The following is an 18,543-nucleotide window of genomic DNA, read 5'->3' as shown; positions in this document are numbered from 1 at the left end:
CAGTTTTTTCTAAATATATTTTAGACTCAGCTGGAAATGTACAAACAATGGTGATGATGGTGATTTTGATATGCCCTAACAAAAACAAATAGTGAAAGTCACTGCAAAGAATGTAATTTACACGTAAAGGCTTACATGTCATCCAGTGTGGAGGACCACCTTAAAAGTCTTTGTCCCGCCCCCATGCGCTCTTTGGGTCTGATGATTGGCTGCCGTCTCATGCATGGAAGTGCTGCTGGAAATGCAAAACTTGTTGCTGGCTCCTGCGGACGCGTTGATCCTCGCACACAGCCAAATGCGACCGAGCCGAGGGTGTGTGTTCCAGTCAATGTACTTCCAGCGCATACACACACCTCAGCGCACAAGTCCGAATCGGCGAGTCGTGCACGTTTAAGAGAACCAAAGGAACCAACAGACGCACCGCTTCTGAGCACAGCGAGGTGAAAGATGCTGTCAAGCCGCTCCGTGCTTGTGGAGTGCGGGTAGTGCACGCCGCCCAGCCCCGGGACCAGGACGGAACCGGGAACAGTTCGTGCATTGAGAGGAGAACAGTTGATGGTGGACTTTACGCGAAGCTGGACGATTTTTTTGGACATCACAGTGTGTTTTTTCCCCCTTTTAAAGCCGCAAAGGTAGTTTAAATAATACAGCCCAACTTGGACTTTTTGTTAATGCTGTTATGGGACGTTATGCAGTAAAGTTGCCGTGGGTGCTTTGACATTGGACTGCATTAACAAATCACACGATAGAAATTATCACATATAAAGTTAAATTGTTTTATTTCTCTTTTCATGGTTTGCCATGTTCACGCTGAGCCAGTGCGCACAAGAAACGTTGGGATATTATTTGTCAGCCGTGCAGCAAGGTAAATAACTATTATAAATTAATTTCCTTGATCTAAACCTAGATTGTGCACGTAAAAGAACAGGAAAGACACAGACTTGTCCTGATTTTTTTAGTAGTAAAAAAAAAAAAGTGCTTATTTTTGCAGATATTTAAGCTTCTTGAGTTATAGTTTGCATTTTTTTTTAATTAGCCGTGCTTTTACAGATAGACTGCTAAACAGTCTGCCCAATGTCTGGCAAACTTGCCATCATGTGGGATTAATTGCAGTAGTATGTTTGGTTCTCAGATTAATAGCAGAACCCCTGGGCAGCCAGAGAAAAACAAAAACCAATCGAGACTGAACATGGGCTCCCATTATAAAAGTACCAGTTTTCATGCTGGAGGTCCTCCAGGAGCTGTGGAGCCCGGCATGGGCCCGATGAGTGACCCCCAAATGCTCGGACTCAATATGAACATGAATGGAGAACAGTACGGAGGTTTTCACTCCCGGGGTCACTCGGACATGCATGCAAGCGGCGGACTTCAGCAGCAGCAAGGAGCCATGCATGGATTCTTTAACAACCAGCAACCTCATCAAGGACATCCTCACAGCCATCAACCTCACCCCCACCAACATCATCCTCACTTCAGTGGAAATTTTGGAGGCCCAGAGCCAGGGTCATCATGCCTGCATGGTGCCAGGCTAATGGGCTACAATAACAATGCCATGGGACCACAGCAGGGCTTTGGAGAGGGATTTGATCCTCTCACTGAGGGACAGGCGGGGGATGGCTTTCCACAGCAGCAGCAGCAGCGACCTGCTAACATGCCTGACTTCCAACATCATGGGCCTCCCAGTGGCAGCCATGCTGTCCCTGCCCCCTGCCTACCCCTGGACCAGTCCCCTAACAGGGCAGCCTCTTTCCATGGTCTGCCTTCATCCTCCTCTTCCTCCTCCGATTCTCACAGCCTGGAAAATAGACGGATGCCCAACCAGGGTGCTGTGGAGGGATTAGAATATAACTTTCCTAGCGACCCCCCTTCCGGACACTTTGATGTACCAGTATTTTCACCATCCGAGTCTGAATCTCAACTACCCCATTTTGGTCCGGGAAGGCCAGTTTCTGGTGGAAATTTTCCAGGAAACCCTGGCATGCCTCGTACACAGGGCATGCAGGGCATCTCCAAGGGACACCAACCTCCACCGCCCCAGCAGCCTCAACACGGAATGTTTTTTGAGCGTTTTGGAAATGGCCGGAAGGTGCCCGTGGGAATGGACCCGGGGGTCAATGCCAGACATCCTCTCATGCAACAACAACAACAGGGTGGTTTGATAGCTAGACAAAACTCATGCCCTCCTGGCCTCCCTCGACCCCCTCAGGCTGAGTCTGGCTCCACTAACCCGAACATTCTGGATGGAGGGGTCATGATGAGTGGCCAACACAATCAGTTTGAATATCCCATTCACAGACTAGAAAATAGGGGTCTGCATCCCTATGGGGACCCCATGTTTAATATGCAACAGCCAGCTCCTCTTCCCTCCCAACAGCCCCCAAATCAAAGGCTACAACACTTTGACGCTCCTTATATGAACATGGCAAAAAGGCCTCGATTTGACTTTCCAAATGCGCATAGTGGTGAAGGCTGGTGTGGTGGCATGGAGAATCACCTCTCCCCCTCTTCCTACCCAGGACTGCCAGGAGAGTTCACCCCACCTGTGAATGAAGGTTTCCCACCAGGTCCACTGCAGCACACAGGGCCTGAGCAGCAGTCTTTACAGCAGCGCCAGAATGCAGCCATGATGATAAAACAGATGGCCTCTCGCAACCAGCAGCAGAGAATGAGGCAGCCCAGTCTGCAGCAGCTTGGTCACCACGGTGATGTGCCTCCCGGCCCAATGGGTCATGGAGGCCCAGTGGGGGGCATGCCTCAGCCAAACTTTGACAGGGAGAATGGAGGTAGAATGGCCAGTGTTGATGGACAAAATCCACATGTGAACCAGGAGAACTCCTGGTTTCAAGGGTCCCACCCTCCTGGGGAGATGATGTCACGGCGTCTGGGTGGAGCAGGCAATGACTCAGGACCTCACGACATGGGTCTACAGCAGAATGGGCCTGGGATGATGTTTAGGCCAGGTATGGGCATGCAGGATGGACACGTACAGGCCCTCCATTCTCCAGGCATGCACTCACAGTTCAGCGGGAACATAGGCAACCTTTCACAAATGCAGTCTCCAGGAGCAGGAGGAGGAACAGGACACCCGAATGCACCAGCAGAAAGACGACCAGCGGACTTCCCTGCACCTCCGATGGGAGCACAGCCACCGTTTCCCTATGGAGGAGGAAATCGTCAAGGGGCAGCTCACAATGTACCCCAAGGGGTGAACACCTCACCAGGGAGCTACCCTCCTCAGTCTGAGTTCCCCTCAGGCCAGCGGTCGTCTGTTAGCAAGCTCGGTGCTCTGTCCCTTGGGAATTTTAGCAAAACCAGTGCTAAAGACAGTGTTTTTGGCCAGAGCTGCCTGGCGGCCCTATCTACGGCCTGCCAGAACATGATCGCAAGCCTAGGGGCTCCCAATCTCAACGTAACATTCAACAAGAAAAACCAAAATGAGGGCAAGCGAAAATTGAGTCAGACAGAGCAGGACATTAATAGCAGCACATCTAATGGGACTGGCAGTGCTGGGCCTGAGTATTTTCAGAGCAGCACTTCTCAGAACAGCCAGCTGCCTGGCACTGGGAATAGCAACTCAAAGCCTGCAAGTCAAAACCAGACGATGCAGGGGGAAGCCAGTGCCCTCTCCCCAAATTACAACATGGACGCTACCCCGTGCAGTGAGGGGAAGGCAACAACAGGGAGCGGGAGAGGGAGAGGGAGGAGAAAAAGAGACAGTGGACATGTGAGCCCTGGAATTTTTTTTTCCTCTGAAAATGGCAACCCTGTTGTGAGTCCAGGCCAGCAGACCCCTTCAGCTGGTGTTGGGGAGAGGGGTGGGGGCACGCCCCACGAGAAACACCTGTCACCCTCTTGGGGGAAAGGAGGTGAACTAATGTTGGGGGACCAGGCTGACCTGATGTCTTCTCTGGACAGTGGCATTCAAAGTGTGGCCAAGTCTGACAGCAGCTCGCCACGAGTGGACTTTCCTGATGATGTCAGCGCCCACTTTGGCAACGAGGACGAGGTGTCCTCCAGTTCAGATACGGGAGGCTCCTCGGCCAATAAATCTAACCGCAGCCCTATGATCAATGGCTCACCCAAAATGCAAATAAATGGACAGAAACCCATAGGGATGGGCATTAACAATCATACTACCTCGACGCCGGACAGCTATGGACTGAGTGCTGGTGGGGGAACAGGCAGCAGTGGTGTGAGCCACCCAGGTACACCTGGGGTGGAGCAGGTACGCACCCCATCCAGCACCTCTGGTCAGGATGAAATTCACCCGCTGGAGATTCTACAGGCCCAGATCCAGCTGCAGAGGCAGCAGTTCAGCATCTCTGAGGACCAGCCCCTGGCCATGAAAAATGGCAAAAAGAATGGCGACTGTCCCTCGCAGAACGGAGACAACGAGCTGGCAAGCTGCAGCCCCGATGCTGGGAAGGGCTCAATGGGCACTATTGACCTTGACACACTCATGGCAGAGCAGCACGCCACCTGGTTCGTGCCCGGTGATAAGGCCATGATGGACGGGCAGGAAGACGACAAGGCCATGGGACCTTGGGAAAAAAACAAGAGCCAAAATAAAGAAGGTAAGCAACATTTATTTCCTTCAACTTTCTTTTGTCTTATGTCTCACGCTTGCAGCACACACTCAGTTTTCCTCATGATGGTCTGAAAGTGTCTTTCATTGAGTCATTGAATCATTGAATCAGTGCAACACAAGATTCAAAATAGCTTTAATGCTGTGGTGACTAAACTACATTTTGTCTGTGTTTTAAAAGTCTCCCAAAATGATGGCAATAGAGACAATAAGAAAATCTCACTTATTTTTGGCTAATTAAAAATGTTAAATGATGTGCAAAAATATAATATTAGATTTAGGCCATCTAAAATCCAGTTTACCTAACAAAGACTTGTACCTTTCTGTGGCTATGGTGGATTTTTTTTTTATAGATTTCCTCATTGTAGTGGCACTTGAAAAGAACACCTCGAGAAAAGTAAACATTTCCCGTGGTTCTTTATCTCAGTTTTCAGGGTGAACAACTGCATTGAGAAGATTAATAGCTTTTAGAGGATGTGCGTCTACACAGCAGGGTTTCCCTTGGCCTTTTACGTGTTTGTTTATGTTATTAACATGGGATGATGCCGAGCTGCTGAAACGGATTTGGCTTTAGATTAGATGGACAAGATATGCAGAAATAATAATTGTAAATAGAATTACATGACAATTAAAATGCATTCATTTTCAGTGTTTATTATATTAGACTTAATATAAATGATTAGAACCAATAAGAAATACTATTTTAATATTTAGCATAACTTGAGTAGAATATGATTTGGTGCTATTTAATAAACATATGTCACATGTAATAATGTTAGTGAAGGTATTGTATTAGTGTAAAAATATGATATGTTTTATGTCATATAATACACAAATATGAGTAGTTAAATTAAGTCAAACGGGCAAAAAAACAAAACATTTTTGCAAATGAATACGTTTTAGTGCTGCTAAGTTCGACGCAATTCAGTTGTCAAATTGCTTTATGTCAGCACTTTGTTCTAAACGTTTGCAACATTATAATATACGGCATTAGAAATACCCTAAAGGTTTTATGGCATTACTGCTATTTACATTTTTCAGTAGTGTCTACAATTATGCTCCTTAAAATTAAATAACTTATTGATCTGCAAGTTTTGCAATGTTTACATTCACATATCATGTTTTTTTGTAGAATTCATGGTGTGACTGCATGATGCGTTTAAATGTATGAAAATCAGATTAAATTGTGTTTTTTGTTTGGGGTTTTTTTTTTTTTTTTTTTTTCAACAAAGCAGACAACTGACAACTGTCACATTAAATCTAAAAGGCTCTTACCCACCATCAGCACTACGCCCTGTCAGCTTGTGGAAACAAATATATAATAATGATCATAATGTGAATTTAAGTAATTGTATGAGCCACTGGCTGCCGTGTCTCCAGCGTCTCTTTGTTCTGTTCACTGCAGGCGTAGCGAGAGGGGGGGCCGCACAGCGCACGGTGTCTGGATTCGGGATGTGTATATATATATATATATATATATATATATATATATATATATATATATATATATATATATTTATGTGTTTATGGGAGCCTGTGTGGTGCTGGTAACTCTAACGCAATAACTTGTAACCAGAGGCCTGATATCACATTAAATCAATAGGAAAATAACCTGAGCCAGGATTATCATAGCAACCATTTCTGCTATTTGTTTGGCTTGGAACTACCACTCCATTTAATGAATAGCGACTGTAGCCTTTTAATTCCCCTGATTTATTGATGTGGTCTTAAGAGGTGAACAATCCCTGCTAATTTATGCAAACCAGTGAAAACAGCATTGCTGTAGGAGAGTGTATAGATGTGATGCAAGGTGTAGAAAGTGTTTGTCATGAGATGTACTTTGACCCAGAAAGATCCAACACTGTTTGTCAGTTGGGCATCCTCACCCTGTTGAATGCACATACAAATCAGCAGAAGAAGAATAGCCTTTTCTCCTCTCCTTCCCTCCTCTTGCCGCCCTCCCTGCATGGACACGAGGCACGCAGCTCTGGAGCGATCGATAGCTAGTTAGCACAAATCACAGCTCCTGACAGTTTTTCATTTGAGTGCTTCAGACAGCAAAGATGAAAAAAATGGTGAAGGTGTATTTGGGAGGAGATGGGGGATTTGGAGATTGAATCTGATGCTTGGGTTACACAGGAGAGAGCAAAATAACATCATAATTTAAGATAAGTCATTGCCCACAGCACAGTTCCATGAAAGCCACAGGCTTTTCTCACTACAAAAACTATCCACCTCAACCAGTCAGTCCGGTTTCAAGTCACGCATGTAGTGTATAAAAAGTCTGAGAAGTGTTTAAAAAAAACAACAACAAGCCACTTTTTTAATGTGTATGTGATTTAGTCGAGAACTATCTTAAAAGCGGATTACTTTCATTCGGTTTTAAGTGATGGAGTTATTTTCTAGGGATTGATTTGTTTTGGTGTGTTTTAAGGGGAGGTCAAATATAACGAGTCATTTCTCTGTTGTGTGCTTTGTGTAATTCAGTGTATGTTTTAAGCAGTCTGTATTATTATTAGTATTATTATTATTATTATTATTATTACCATACTTTGTTCTGTTTTTTTTGTTTTTTTTCAAGACGTTAATTTGGAAAGATATGCTCCGCGTTAACATCTATGAATTATGAATTTAATGTACCTTTCCAGGGTACAGTTGATGTTGTCCTGTGGGTTTGCACATTGCTCATATATGGTGGTCCTTTTTGTTTCTAAAATGTCATTTGAATTTATTGAATTGAGATTTTTAACTTGCAAGTCTTGATGTGTCAGGGTTTTTCTGGTTGCGTATGAGGACTTCTTTAAAACCAGTTGTCAGTTTCAGGCCATGAGCGTTAGAGAGGAGCAACACGTCTGGTTCGCCATCAAATGTTTACCTCTGTGGAACAAGCTTAAAAGCTAACGTGCTTAATCGTACCTGAAAAATGTTCCTAACTCGATGAAAGACAACTTTTTTTTCTTTTTTTTTTTTTCCTGGTCCTTATGTTGGAAGTGTGCTGCAATTATCACCCACTCTGAAGTTCATTTCATAGTTGGCCTGCTCTTTTGGTGACAGCTTGTATATTTAATTTTGGAATCGCAGTTTATCATACCACCGTCAGCTTCAGTTCATTGTAAGGTTGTCTTGCTCTCATCATGTCAGTTAATATTATTTCCTCCGTCCCCCGGTTTCTATATTTTTGGTGGCTCATGCACTGTCTTGATAACAAGCCACCAGAAGTGGGACATAGGAAGTGAATGAGTTATTTTTGTTTTTTCACCGCATGCACTTTTTTTTTTTCCCTCTCCAGCACATTTAAAATTCTTCACAGTTGACCTTATAGAACTATTTCTCTCTTCCCTCTGAGTAATAAGTCTTTAAAGAGCTGTGATTATGATCAAATCTCTGTCGCTCTGACTTTGACAGGTTTGAAAAGAGGGAGCTTGCGTGTTACAATACCTACTAGAAAGCACTTTAATCCACACACAAAAAGTTCTATTGATATTTCAGCATTGAGGATGATCCGCTGAGACTACCTGCTTTTGACATTTCAGTACGACGACTACCTTGCAAACTGGGCCAGTAATTTTTATTTCTTGTTTCAAAACAGAAAAAAAAAAAAAGAATAAAGTGATTGGCACTTGCTTTGCATGTGGAAAAAAACAGCTTGGGGCAGTGTTATGTGCTTTACCTGTCATTACACGGTGTTTCATATTGACTTTTTCAACAACACACTTTCATAAAGCCTCGCGCACACTTCTCTCACCTGGAGGAGTGATAATCATTATGATAATCATGGCAATTAGCTTTGCTAGTATTGTTTCCAAAAGACATAATTCATTTGCGGGCAACTCCTGCTATTTAACCTGGTTATTGACGGGTTCATTAGGCCTAAAAAGATGCTAGTGTGTGTCTGCAGGGAATTTCAGTATCATGATTGCATGCAAGCAACTGCGTGCCTGTTGTGAACAAAAAAGGCGAACTATTGTGTTGGGAATTTTCACAGAACTTGAAATTGTGAGATTCATTGTATTTAAGAACAGTGCCTTCTAGTTTTCTGCTTGTGTGTGTGTGTGTGTGTGTGTGTGTGTGTGTGTGTGTGTGTGTGTGTGTGTGTGTGTGTGTGTGTGTGTGTGTGTGTGTGTGTGTGTGTGGTGTGGTGTGCATGCGCATGAGTATGGGTTTGTAGGCATTGCAACTTGATAGTGCAGATGTGTCAACTGGAGACATAAAGTTTGATTTATTTAGTCTCGATGTCAGACTCATACCCCCCCCCCCCTTCCTTGCGTAGGTGAATGGCTTGGTGGAACTCTTCATGTGAATGTGTTTTAAAAACTACAAGTATTCACGTGACTTGGTTATCGGGCAGTGTTGGGGGGTTTAAAGTGTTATTTGTTGTGTAGTTTTGCATGTGTGTTCGTTTATGTAATACAGTCCATCCCCGCTTTTTGTGAGGGTTACGTTTCGGGACAACCACCGAATAGCAAAAAACTGCGTGTAATTGAGACGCCCATAAAAATGACTATTTTTGACACACGTTTTGCTCCTCCCCCTCCAAATCCTCCTGATAGCTTGCCGTTGACGTTCTCCTCAGATGTTGATCAACATTTGCTATAAAAGTGAATAAAACAATTTTTGGACTATTATTGGAGTCGATTCAGCTACAGAACCCTCCCTTCTCTCTTCAGTTGTCAGTGTTCACTCGTGACACAATCCAGGTTTAAGCCCTAAATGTGCCTCACACATTTATGAATGCGTATGTTAAATGCATTTAAAGTATAAAATGTAGAGGTACTCACCACTAATGAATGATGATGTAAGATGATCCACAAACGGATGGAATCGGAGTCACGGCAGTCACAGCACACAAAAATGGTGTGTTCAAGGGCCGCCAACAAAGTGGGGAATCTCACCGCTTAATGAAAAAACATTAACCTTATTTTTGACAGTGATTACCTGTACGTGTATTATCACATATTTGTATATTATTACCAGTGAATGAAATGTGTTTTCTGTGGGGGAAAAAAATTATATTTAAAAAATATATTTCTGACCAAAAATCTGCAAATTTTCAGGGCGGTGAATGCTGAATGGCACATGTGCGGGGATCCACTGTACTGTGTATGTTGATGTGCGTGTCACTGTGCTTTTGCAAGACACTGAGCCCCGGTGACAGTCAAAGAGAGCAAATTGCATGTTGGATTTAAAAAAGAAAGAAGCTCATCGAGCATGTTGTTTACCCCGAGGTAAGGTGTTGGGATGAAATAAAACCCGTTTCATCTTGTGCTAAATGCTCTCCTCGTATGGATCAGCGAGTGGGAAGATGTATTTATCAGGGAGATGCACAAATTGAAAAGTAAAAAATCAGTGATGGTGGATGGATGTGACACCTCTCCAAATGTGTTTTGTCTTGTTGACTGTCTGCCAGAACAACTGTCGTGGTTTAAAAAAAAAAAATAGAAAGAAAAGAACCAGTAGTACAAAGCACTGCAAGGTGTTGGGTGTCTCAGTGTCTCTGCTTGCAAAAAGGTGTGTATGTGTTTTCAGCTCTCTTGAGGTGTCTGTGTTGTCACTTTGCCAGCAGTGGTTATGTCATTTGCCATACAGCTCCTTGGCGGCGTCTTTAATTTGTATTTGGGAATTGACAAGTGACTTATGGCACCTGAGCTTTGTCTCCTTGGAGACGAAAGTGGAAGCTGATTGTGTGAGTGATAGCGGCAGATAAAAAGTGTCTCTTGAGGGAAAGTAAAGTACCAGTTTTGCATTTTGAACAAGAAAAAACATAGCAACGATATACTGTACTACTTCATGCATCATGTTTTGGCTTTGAATGTTGCGGACCTGCCAGCATGTACACATTTTTCATACAAGGCATGCATTTTGAACCTTGTCGGTTTCAATCCCTGCGCATAGCATGACGTGCACCTCCAAAAAAAAGTCCTCGAGGAGCGGCAACGCGGACCGGTTAGGCTGTATTAGTGGTGGGCTTGTGGTACGTTATTTCCTGTGTGTATACGACTCGTTCAGAAGGCTTCTTCTCTGCTTTCGGATCAACATTTGCAATAAAAATGACTGTTGTACCGAATCGATTATTCCAAATGCAATAACACTTCCCTTCTCTCTTTAATTACCATCATTCACTCGCTACAGAGGAAGCTAACAAGCTAAATAGTCACGTCATGATCTCCCCCCTGATGAAGAGCTGTAAATGTGGCCCAGGAAATAAAATAAAAATAAAAAAAAAACCAGCAGGAATGGGGAAAATTGAGCAAAAGGCATAATGAGAAGAAAATAAAATGTTGATAATAATAACAACAAATAATGACACAGCTTTTGTCTATAAATATGTATCGCATTTCTTAGTGTTTTTACTCTTTAAAATAGATACTGCAGTCTTAAAACAAATAGAGACAGAGAGGTAGATCAATATGTCACAGGCTTGGATGACACACCGGACAGGCCATAGACATGCTTGTGAGTTATGAAGGGGCCACTAAATCACTTCCCATGTTCTGCTTTATGTCTGCTTTCCTAAACGGTGCTTCTTGTGGCCGCAGAGGTGTGTGTGCGTGTGTGTGTGTGTGTGTGCGTGCGTGCATGAGGGAAGGTAGCAAACGCTGAGGGCATTGCCTGTCTGGGCAAGCTTCTCTCTCTCTTTTTTTCTTCCTTTAAGTTGCAGGCAGAGAACAGAAAGGAAATTCAAACCAAAATAACCCCTGTGCCCCTGTTGGAAAAATGTAACCCCCCCCCACTGCCATTCCCTTTGCAGAGATTCTCCCTCTTCTGAGGCAAAGGTCACAGTTTGGGATTCGGGCGGAGTTTTGGGGGGTTGCAAAGCAGCCTCACATGCCCTCCTTTGCTAGCCTTAAGGCTTGGGGTGCACCTTTATAGCATATGTCATCAACGCCGTCCTGTGCTGTTTGCTGTCGATTTAACACATTTTACCAGAGTTGTGAGATGCACAGTCCTCTTGGGTTAAATCTGACTTGTTTTTGTGGACGTTGACGGGTTCTTTGTGCTGACAAAGACAGAATTCTCACACCAGGCCATCCATGGTGCTAGTTGTTATGCTAAAGGAATCTGACCTGATGTCACACAGTGTCATAGGAGCCGAGGCCTTTGGGTGTTTTTGTCAGCCATTGGAGCAGTCTGATTGGACCGCGTGGCGTTCAGAGAGGATAGGGTCGCGCCCCAGCCAAGGAGCGGGGGGAGCGGGCGGGGTCAAAGGTGAAGTGTCGTCATGGAAGTAGAGCTTGGGATAGAAAGGGCAGAGCCATGCCGCTTGAGATTGCGGAGCATGGGAAATCAACGTGACGGCCGTGAGGAGCGTGCACCAAAAAAAGAAGCCTTGTAAAATTTCAACTCTCTTGCGCACACTTTGTCTCCTTCTCCTGCCATCGCTGTGTCGTTTAAAAGCTACAATTCACTTTTTTTTTTTTAAACAGAAAGTCATAAAAGAGATGAACTTCAAAGTCTGCTGTTGTTATTTTAAAATTTAAGCACTGGCTTCAGAAATAATGGTTGAAAATGTCTGTCTCCTCCTTCACATCGCTTGCTGATTGTTGGCGACGTGGGAAGCTGCATCAGGCCGTCAAATCCCAGACACACACTCCCCTCTCGAGCTTGTGTGTGCATGTGTGTGTGTGTGTGTGTGTGTGTGTGTGTGTGTGACAGCGTCATCGTCAGGTACTAAATAACAAACTGTCACACGTGAGGTGAAAGCGATACAAAGTGAATTACATCAAATTTGCTGTGTGCGTTAGACATTGCTGTGGTAATCGTGTCTGCCTCTGATGTGTTTAAAGACGTTTAGGTGTGTTTGCGTCTCGATGCTGCCGCTCACACTTTTACTGCTCTCTTTTTATTATTACATGTTCTCCCCCTCACTTATTGATGCTGAGCGTTTGTTCCCCTCAGATGAATAGGCTATTATTGAGATATTACTGTGGATATGAAATCTGTGTTAGTCGGTGAGCAGCCATAACAAGATGGATCTTATTGGGTAATGGTGGGCTTAGATTTCCGCGTATGTAAAATGTCATGGTGATTTTGGATTTGGACTCGTGTGATGTAGAATTTCACACCGTCGTCGTGCCTCGTGAACGCCGGCATGGATAATGCTTTCAATTTAAGTCGGCTGTCTTCATTTTTTTTTCTTCATGCAAAATTACACACCTTGCCTTTTACCTACCTCACAATAGTGTGTTGTGGTAGTGTGTTGTGTGTGTTAAATGTTTTCATTCATATTCAGTAAATTGGTTAAAAAAAAAAAATGGGGAAAAAAGTATGCTTATATGGAGGATTGTAATGTTTTTAAGAGGAGATAAGTAATTTCCATCCAATTTGAGTGATGTGTCTTACTATGATTGTGTGTGTGTGTGTGTGTGTGTGTGTGTGCACATCTAAATATATGTGTGCGTGTGTGTGTATGTGGAGCAGCAGCTGAGGGCTGGTGTGGGTATGGCAGCGGCGGCAGCGGTTGGCGTGTTGTGTGTCTTTAGCCGAGCGTGTTGTCAGTTTGCTGTGTGTCAGCAGTGAGCCAGGGGAACGCTTGGCTGCCTATTCAGGCCGGTGCGGACCCCGCTGTGCCCAGCTAGCATGAGCTGCCGGCGGCTGCTGGAGGGTGCCGAGACGAGGGAGTGCGAGTGGGTGGAGGGAGGCGATACAGACAGGAGGGGGTGGTCGGAGATTCACCATGCTGAGGTGTGTAACCGGACCCTCTGGCAAATGTTAGATCTCATCAGTGGCACCTCTGATGCCGCTCTAAATCTTCATTTCTTCCTCACCGTGTCCGTCCTCTTACATCTCACCTCCTTGGGAGAGAGAATTTTCCAAAATCCTTGCAGAGTCAAACGAAACAACGGGAGGCTTGGATGCCTGACCTTTTACCAAATCCTCCACTTTTCCATTCCAGTGGTCACGGTCCAGACAGGCTGGGGGGCAAGCCTGCTTGTCTGCCTCTCTTGGTTGTCCTTGCTGCATGGCCAGGCTAGGATTTGGGAGTGTGGTGAGAGATGGGGGGTGACAATGGTAAACAAAAGCCCCCTTTCCACCAAGCAGTACTGTTTGTTTGGGGATGCTATTTTTTTGCATTTTCATTGCCAAAAATAGGATATCAGATAACCTAAGATAGGATATCAAAACGCTGATCTGTTCAATCTCTTTTTGACAGCAACCGCAGTAGTTTGATACCTAAACCCCCTGCAGTCTGTGTGCAACAACAGGAATGGAATAGAAAAACAATCAAAATGCTTCTTTTCTCAAACAAAGCTTGTCTTTATAATAGAAAAAAAAAATGCATGTCAAGACAAAAGAAGAAAAACTTCTGGAAGTCCCCAAGTTTTTGTTGACCATTTCAAATGTTTTTGTTCTCTAAGTCATTCATGGATCGCACTGCTGTGATGTCACACTCTTTACAAAGATGACTCTACTACTACCGTTTAGCCTAAACACCCCATGGTGGAACACAAGCCAGGTCGTACCTGTCAACATTTGCATTCTAAAATAGGCAAAATGTTCAGGAAAAATAATGGAAGTACTAATTTTTTCCCATGAAAGTTAAAATACAGGAAGCTGTTCAAATGGGAGGGTGCAGGGAAAGAGGGGCAAAATAGGGTAGTTTCTCTGTGATAGTGAGAGGGTTGACAGGTACGAGCCAGGTCATGATTCCAGGTACTATTCCGAACTGTCCCGTCGTGAGCTGAACTGAAAATGTTGCGAATGTAGAAATATGACGGTGGGTAAAATAGAGTTTGGCGTGCGTCTTTCTCGCAGTTGAGCAGCAGACCGGGTGCGGCGTGTTGCGATCTGCAGTGTGTGCGGCCCCGACTGTGTCGTCTGTCTCAGCTTGTGTGACACATGTAACTCAGCTTGTCAGAGTTGCGTTCCTGAAGCCTCCACACTCGCAGACCAACTTGTCTGTGCGCCTCGGAGCGTTGTCTTTGCGCACAGCACTGATCTGTTTCAACCATTCACAGAGTGCAAAAGCAGAGGTTTCCTCGTGTGTGTGCGTGTGTGTAAAGAAGATGGGAGAGTAATCAGACTGGATGTCTTCACAAACACTTCCTCTGTGCTCTTGGCTAAAAGGGAAAATCCAAAGCACGTAGTCCCTCCATTACTTCTGTCCAAGTTGCTGTGTATCTCTCCTCCCTCCAAGCTTCTCTTCGTCCACTCCACAAGATATTGGCAGATGATATATAGTTTAGAAAGCACTTCCTGTCCTCGTCAATCTTCCCCTTTTTCATTACATGACGTGGAGTGATTTTTCTCCATATGTGCAGCGTGCACCTCAGGCGTCAGCATTAACTCTCTGGCACAGCATATTTTTTAATATGATGTACAATCTACCTGGGTATGGATTTTTTCGGGAAGCTCGGTGCAGCCGATTCATATGAGCCTCCGCATCGTGGTGACATGGGGTCAATACCCCGGCACGGTCATTACACCAATAAATTGGGTCAAGCAGGGTTAAAGGGCAGTTTTGTGTGTCCTTTGACCCTCTGATCGGGGGTCAGTACAGATTTGCACGCAGGAGGCAAATGAAAGTGTGCGTGTTTGTGTGTAAGGCTGGAGAAGGTGTGTGTGAAGAGGCCTGATGAGCAGCGTTGAATTAATTTCACAGTGCAGATGTAGTGTGGGATGTGTAAATGACACTGCTTTAATTAAAAGTATATTTAAATGGTTCATCCGCCAGTTGCTGGATGTTGCTCATTTTGCGCAGTTGTAATTAACCTTTTCCTTTCTTTGCTTGCCCGCAGAATCCGAGCTGTCCCAGAGTAAGGCTGGAGCGGGGACCCCGGGGGCTGGCGGTGGCGGCGGAAACCACCTTCAGTGCCTGTCCGTTCACTGCACGGATGAGCTTGGGGACAGTAAGGGCCGAGGAGGGCCTGTCTCTTCTTGGCGCTCTCTCCACTCTGATATTTCCAACCGATTTGGGACATTTGTGGCAGCACTGACTTGAACAAACAGCTGAGCCACCACAGAGGAAGAGGATAAACTACGAAGGACAGTTAAGAGACAAATAGCAAAGAATGATGATTATGATGATAAGATGTCAGTGTGGAAACTGCAAGCACCTCTTGCCTGTTCAGGGAGAGAAAGACTCTCACACATAAATGCAAACACACACACACACACGCACACACACACATCCAAATACCATGTTTTTGTCACATGCAGTCACTCGCTCACACACTGCTGGACAATACAGCGTGGGCTCTACTCAACCGATCTGGAAAACCTCAAGTCTACATATACTATTTTTTTCCTTTGCCTTTTTTTTTTGTTTTCAAGTAAGTAAATGATGATGAGATAGCAAAAGCAGATACATTCAGTTGCCAATGGCTGTAATTGTGTAGCAGTGTTGAAACGTGATGTACTTGGCAGGCTGATTACTTTTTTTTAATTATTATTATTTGTTACTGTTGATAAATATGGCCTTTCTGCTCACCTCACTTATACATAGAGCTCTAATGTAAATATACAGTATATGAACCTTCCAGTGTAAGCAGCTGTTTGTTGCCCAACTTTCATTTGGATTCATCATAAGTTTTTCACCCTCAAATGAGCGGACGTCTTCAGTTGAAGAGGGGATAAATGCAGAAGCATAACAGAAGAATATGAATATGCATGAATGTATGTTAACAGTTGTTTTTTTTTGTGCAAATACAACTATTTGCCTCCATGGCCAACCTTGTACCTGTTTCATTTGCTGCTGTTCATTTCAGATATACTTCCTCTTCTCTTCTCTTCTCTTCTCTTCTCTTCTCTTCTCTTCTCTTCTCTTCTCTTCTTGATTTTATTCATGAGCTCAACCTTCTTAACAATTCAGCCAATGGGAACTGAAACTGAGGTCTTTGCATAGTTTTAATAAGGGAATTGAAAAAAAAAATGGCTATTGGTATTGCACATGTATAATAAGAAAAAAAAAATGCTGTGTGTTGGGCAATCTTGTAATCTTTAAATAATGCTTCCGTTGAATTTGAATTTCTGAAACAATAGATGGACTGTGACAGCAATTTATGAATTGATTTTTGTTTTTTGTTTACTTTTTTAAAAAAATAATAAGTAAAGTGCAGTCGTCTGTTTTCCTGCATATTGTATATATCTGTATATGTTTTATTGAGTAACTAAATAACAATAAATATGACGTTAAAGGTGGAGCTTTGTTGCTGGTCTCTCCATTTGCCACTCAACAACATGCGGTGTGTGTGCTGACACTTCCCTATCAAATATTCAGCACTGTAGCGTATCTGTATATGTAAACACCACGTGTGCCGTGAGTATCCTGAGCCAATGGGAAAAGTCTGCAGTATATTTAAAGTGACAGCTCTGACAGGGAAATTGTCAGGTGACAGCATGCAGGAACCTGTAAAATATAAAAAGCAGCAACATAAGCGGTCCTTGCAGTATGTGTAGCCTCTTAATGGATTAAGACTAAGATGATTAATTCCGTGTACACGCGCTCACAACTCATCTCATTTCATCCTCCGTCTTTTCTGAGATTTCTACTCAACTTCCCAGCTTCTAATAAATCAGTTTTACCAACCAATAGCTATACTACATTATTTTTTTATTTATTCATACAGGTCATAATTGATCTTTAAAACTATTTCAATAGGCTATCTAAAATATACTCACATCCTCAACAACTTTTTATTATTATTTTTATTCCCCACCGCTGTTTAAATTGCCCTTTTAATTGTAAAACGTGATAATACACTTTTCTGCTTTAACAGTCATCACACTGTTAAAGCCAGGAGTGTCATTTTTAAATGTATGCAGATGGAAATATTCCAGAAGCATTTCTTTGAATAACACAGCTACAACTTCAATACATTTGCACTATGTGGTGCAATATAAAACTCTTTCCTTATCAAGGTCATAATGCTAAATTTGGCCCCTCTTGTGTACCTAAATAACCAAACTGTTAAAAACACCTCTCGGTATGATGGGGTTTAGTTCTACACTAAAGCGAACCACAATATTAAACATATTGTTCAATGAACAGCAAAGAGCGGCGTTGTCTTTGCAAAGAGAGAATTTTGAATGTGGTTCTTGTATTAGACACCAGTACATTGTTGCCAATGAGTGTGTGTATCCGCTATTTAAACAGCATTTTACAGCCATCAGTGTACACCAGCCCTTGCTTCCTGCTGGCTGCCTGAACTATTTGCCATCTTTATGGATGCTTAATGCCACTCAGTGACCCCCATGCAGTAGCTCTTAGGTGGAGACATCGAAGCCTCCTAGCAGGGCTCATGATCAGCCTGCACCGCCGCTGTCTTGTATACACAAACACGCAAGTTCATCTACAAACTGGAGCTCCCTACGGGCCTCTGTCTCTGTTAGTTGGGTGTGTTTGTGCTTGCCGCAGAAGTAGGCGCCTGCTGTGTAGGACTGCAAAGCGTGTTGTTAATGTGATGCCCAGAGAGCATCAACGTTGGCAAACAGCGGCAGAGACAGCTTGCGTGAGAGGTGTCACCTGAGAGGCAATATGGGGGAGGAAGTGGGGAAGTAACGCTGATTACACCTCTTGGTGTGACGCACAGGATGGATTGTCTATTTTTGATTTTAGTTTCTGAATAAATCAAACATTTTGAAGAAATTGGACATTTTCTGACTTGAAATGTGTGTTTTATTAGTTTCTTTTAGTTTCTTATTTGGCATGAACAAGGAAATCCGACAAAGGAACAGGAAGCGGAGAGTACGCCAAAGAAGACACAGGTGAGTTGGACAAAAAGGCAGCCCAGTGAGGAAGTAGAGGAAGGTGATTCAGAAATCTGTTATGTTGAGAAAAGTATTACATTGTTACACACTGGTGGTGAGCCTGGAGGACTGATATGTTTAGAGCGGTGGGAAGAACATGCTTGTCTCTCCTCGGACATGCTTAGAAAGTCATAGCTCTCTGGGTGGAAGTCACGGAACAAAAACATGGCTCCTGGCTTATACTATTGTCATTTCGGACACCCTGCCTTGCC

The 18,543-nt window shown here is 43.8% G+C and overlaps 1 protein-coding gene across 1 annotated transcript; it reads left to right on the top strand.

Moving 5' to 3' along the window:
- The first annotated feature begins 276 nt into the window (after positions 1–276).
- On the top strand, positions 277–17,347 carry mn1b (meningioma 1b). Its single transcript, XM_054774313.1, has 2 exons — positions 277–4,574; positions 15,322–17,347. The coding sequence occupies exons 1-2, from the start codon at positions 1,118–1,120 to the stop codon at positions 15,522–15,524; spliced, it is 3,660 nt and encodes a 1,219-aa protein (XP_054630288.1). The 5' UTR covers positions 277–1,117; the 3' UTR covers positions 15,525–17,347.
- Positions 17,348–18,543: the final 1,196 nt, after the last annotated feature.

Source organism: Dunckerocampus dactyliophorus, chromosome 4, assembly GCF_027744805.1.
Source record: "Dunckerocampus dactyliophorus isolate RoL2022-P2 chromosome 4, RoL_Ddac_1.1, whole genome shotgun sequence".
NCBI classification, from domain to species: domain Eukaryota; kingdom Metazoa; phylum Chordata; class Actinopteri; order Syngnathiformes; family Syngnathidae; genus Dunckerocampus; species Dunckerocampus dactyliophorus.
Note: the sequence above shows the minus strand (reverse complement) of the source record. Positions and strands in the feature narration are given on the sequence as shown.

Coding starts and splice junctions, on each gene's coding strand:
- mn1b (XM_054774313.1), top strand. CDS start 1,118: ATGTTTGGTTCTCAGATTAATAGCAGAACCCCTGGGCAGCCAGAGAAA. Junction 4,575..15,321: donor CAAGAGCCAAAATAAAGAAG/GTAAGCAACATT, acceptor GCTTGCCCGCAG/AATCCGAGCTGTCCCAGAGT.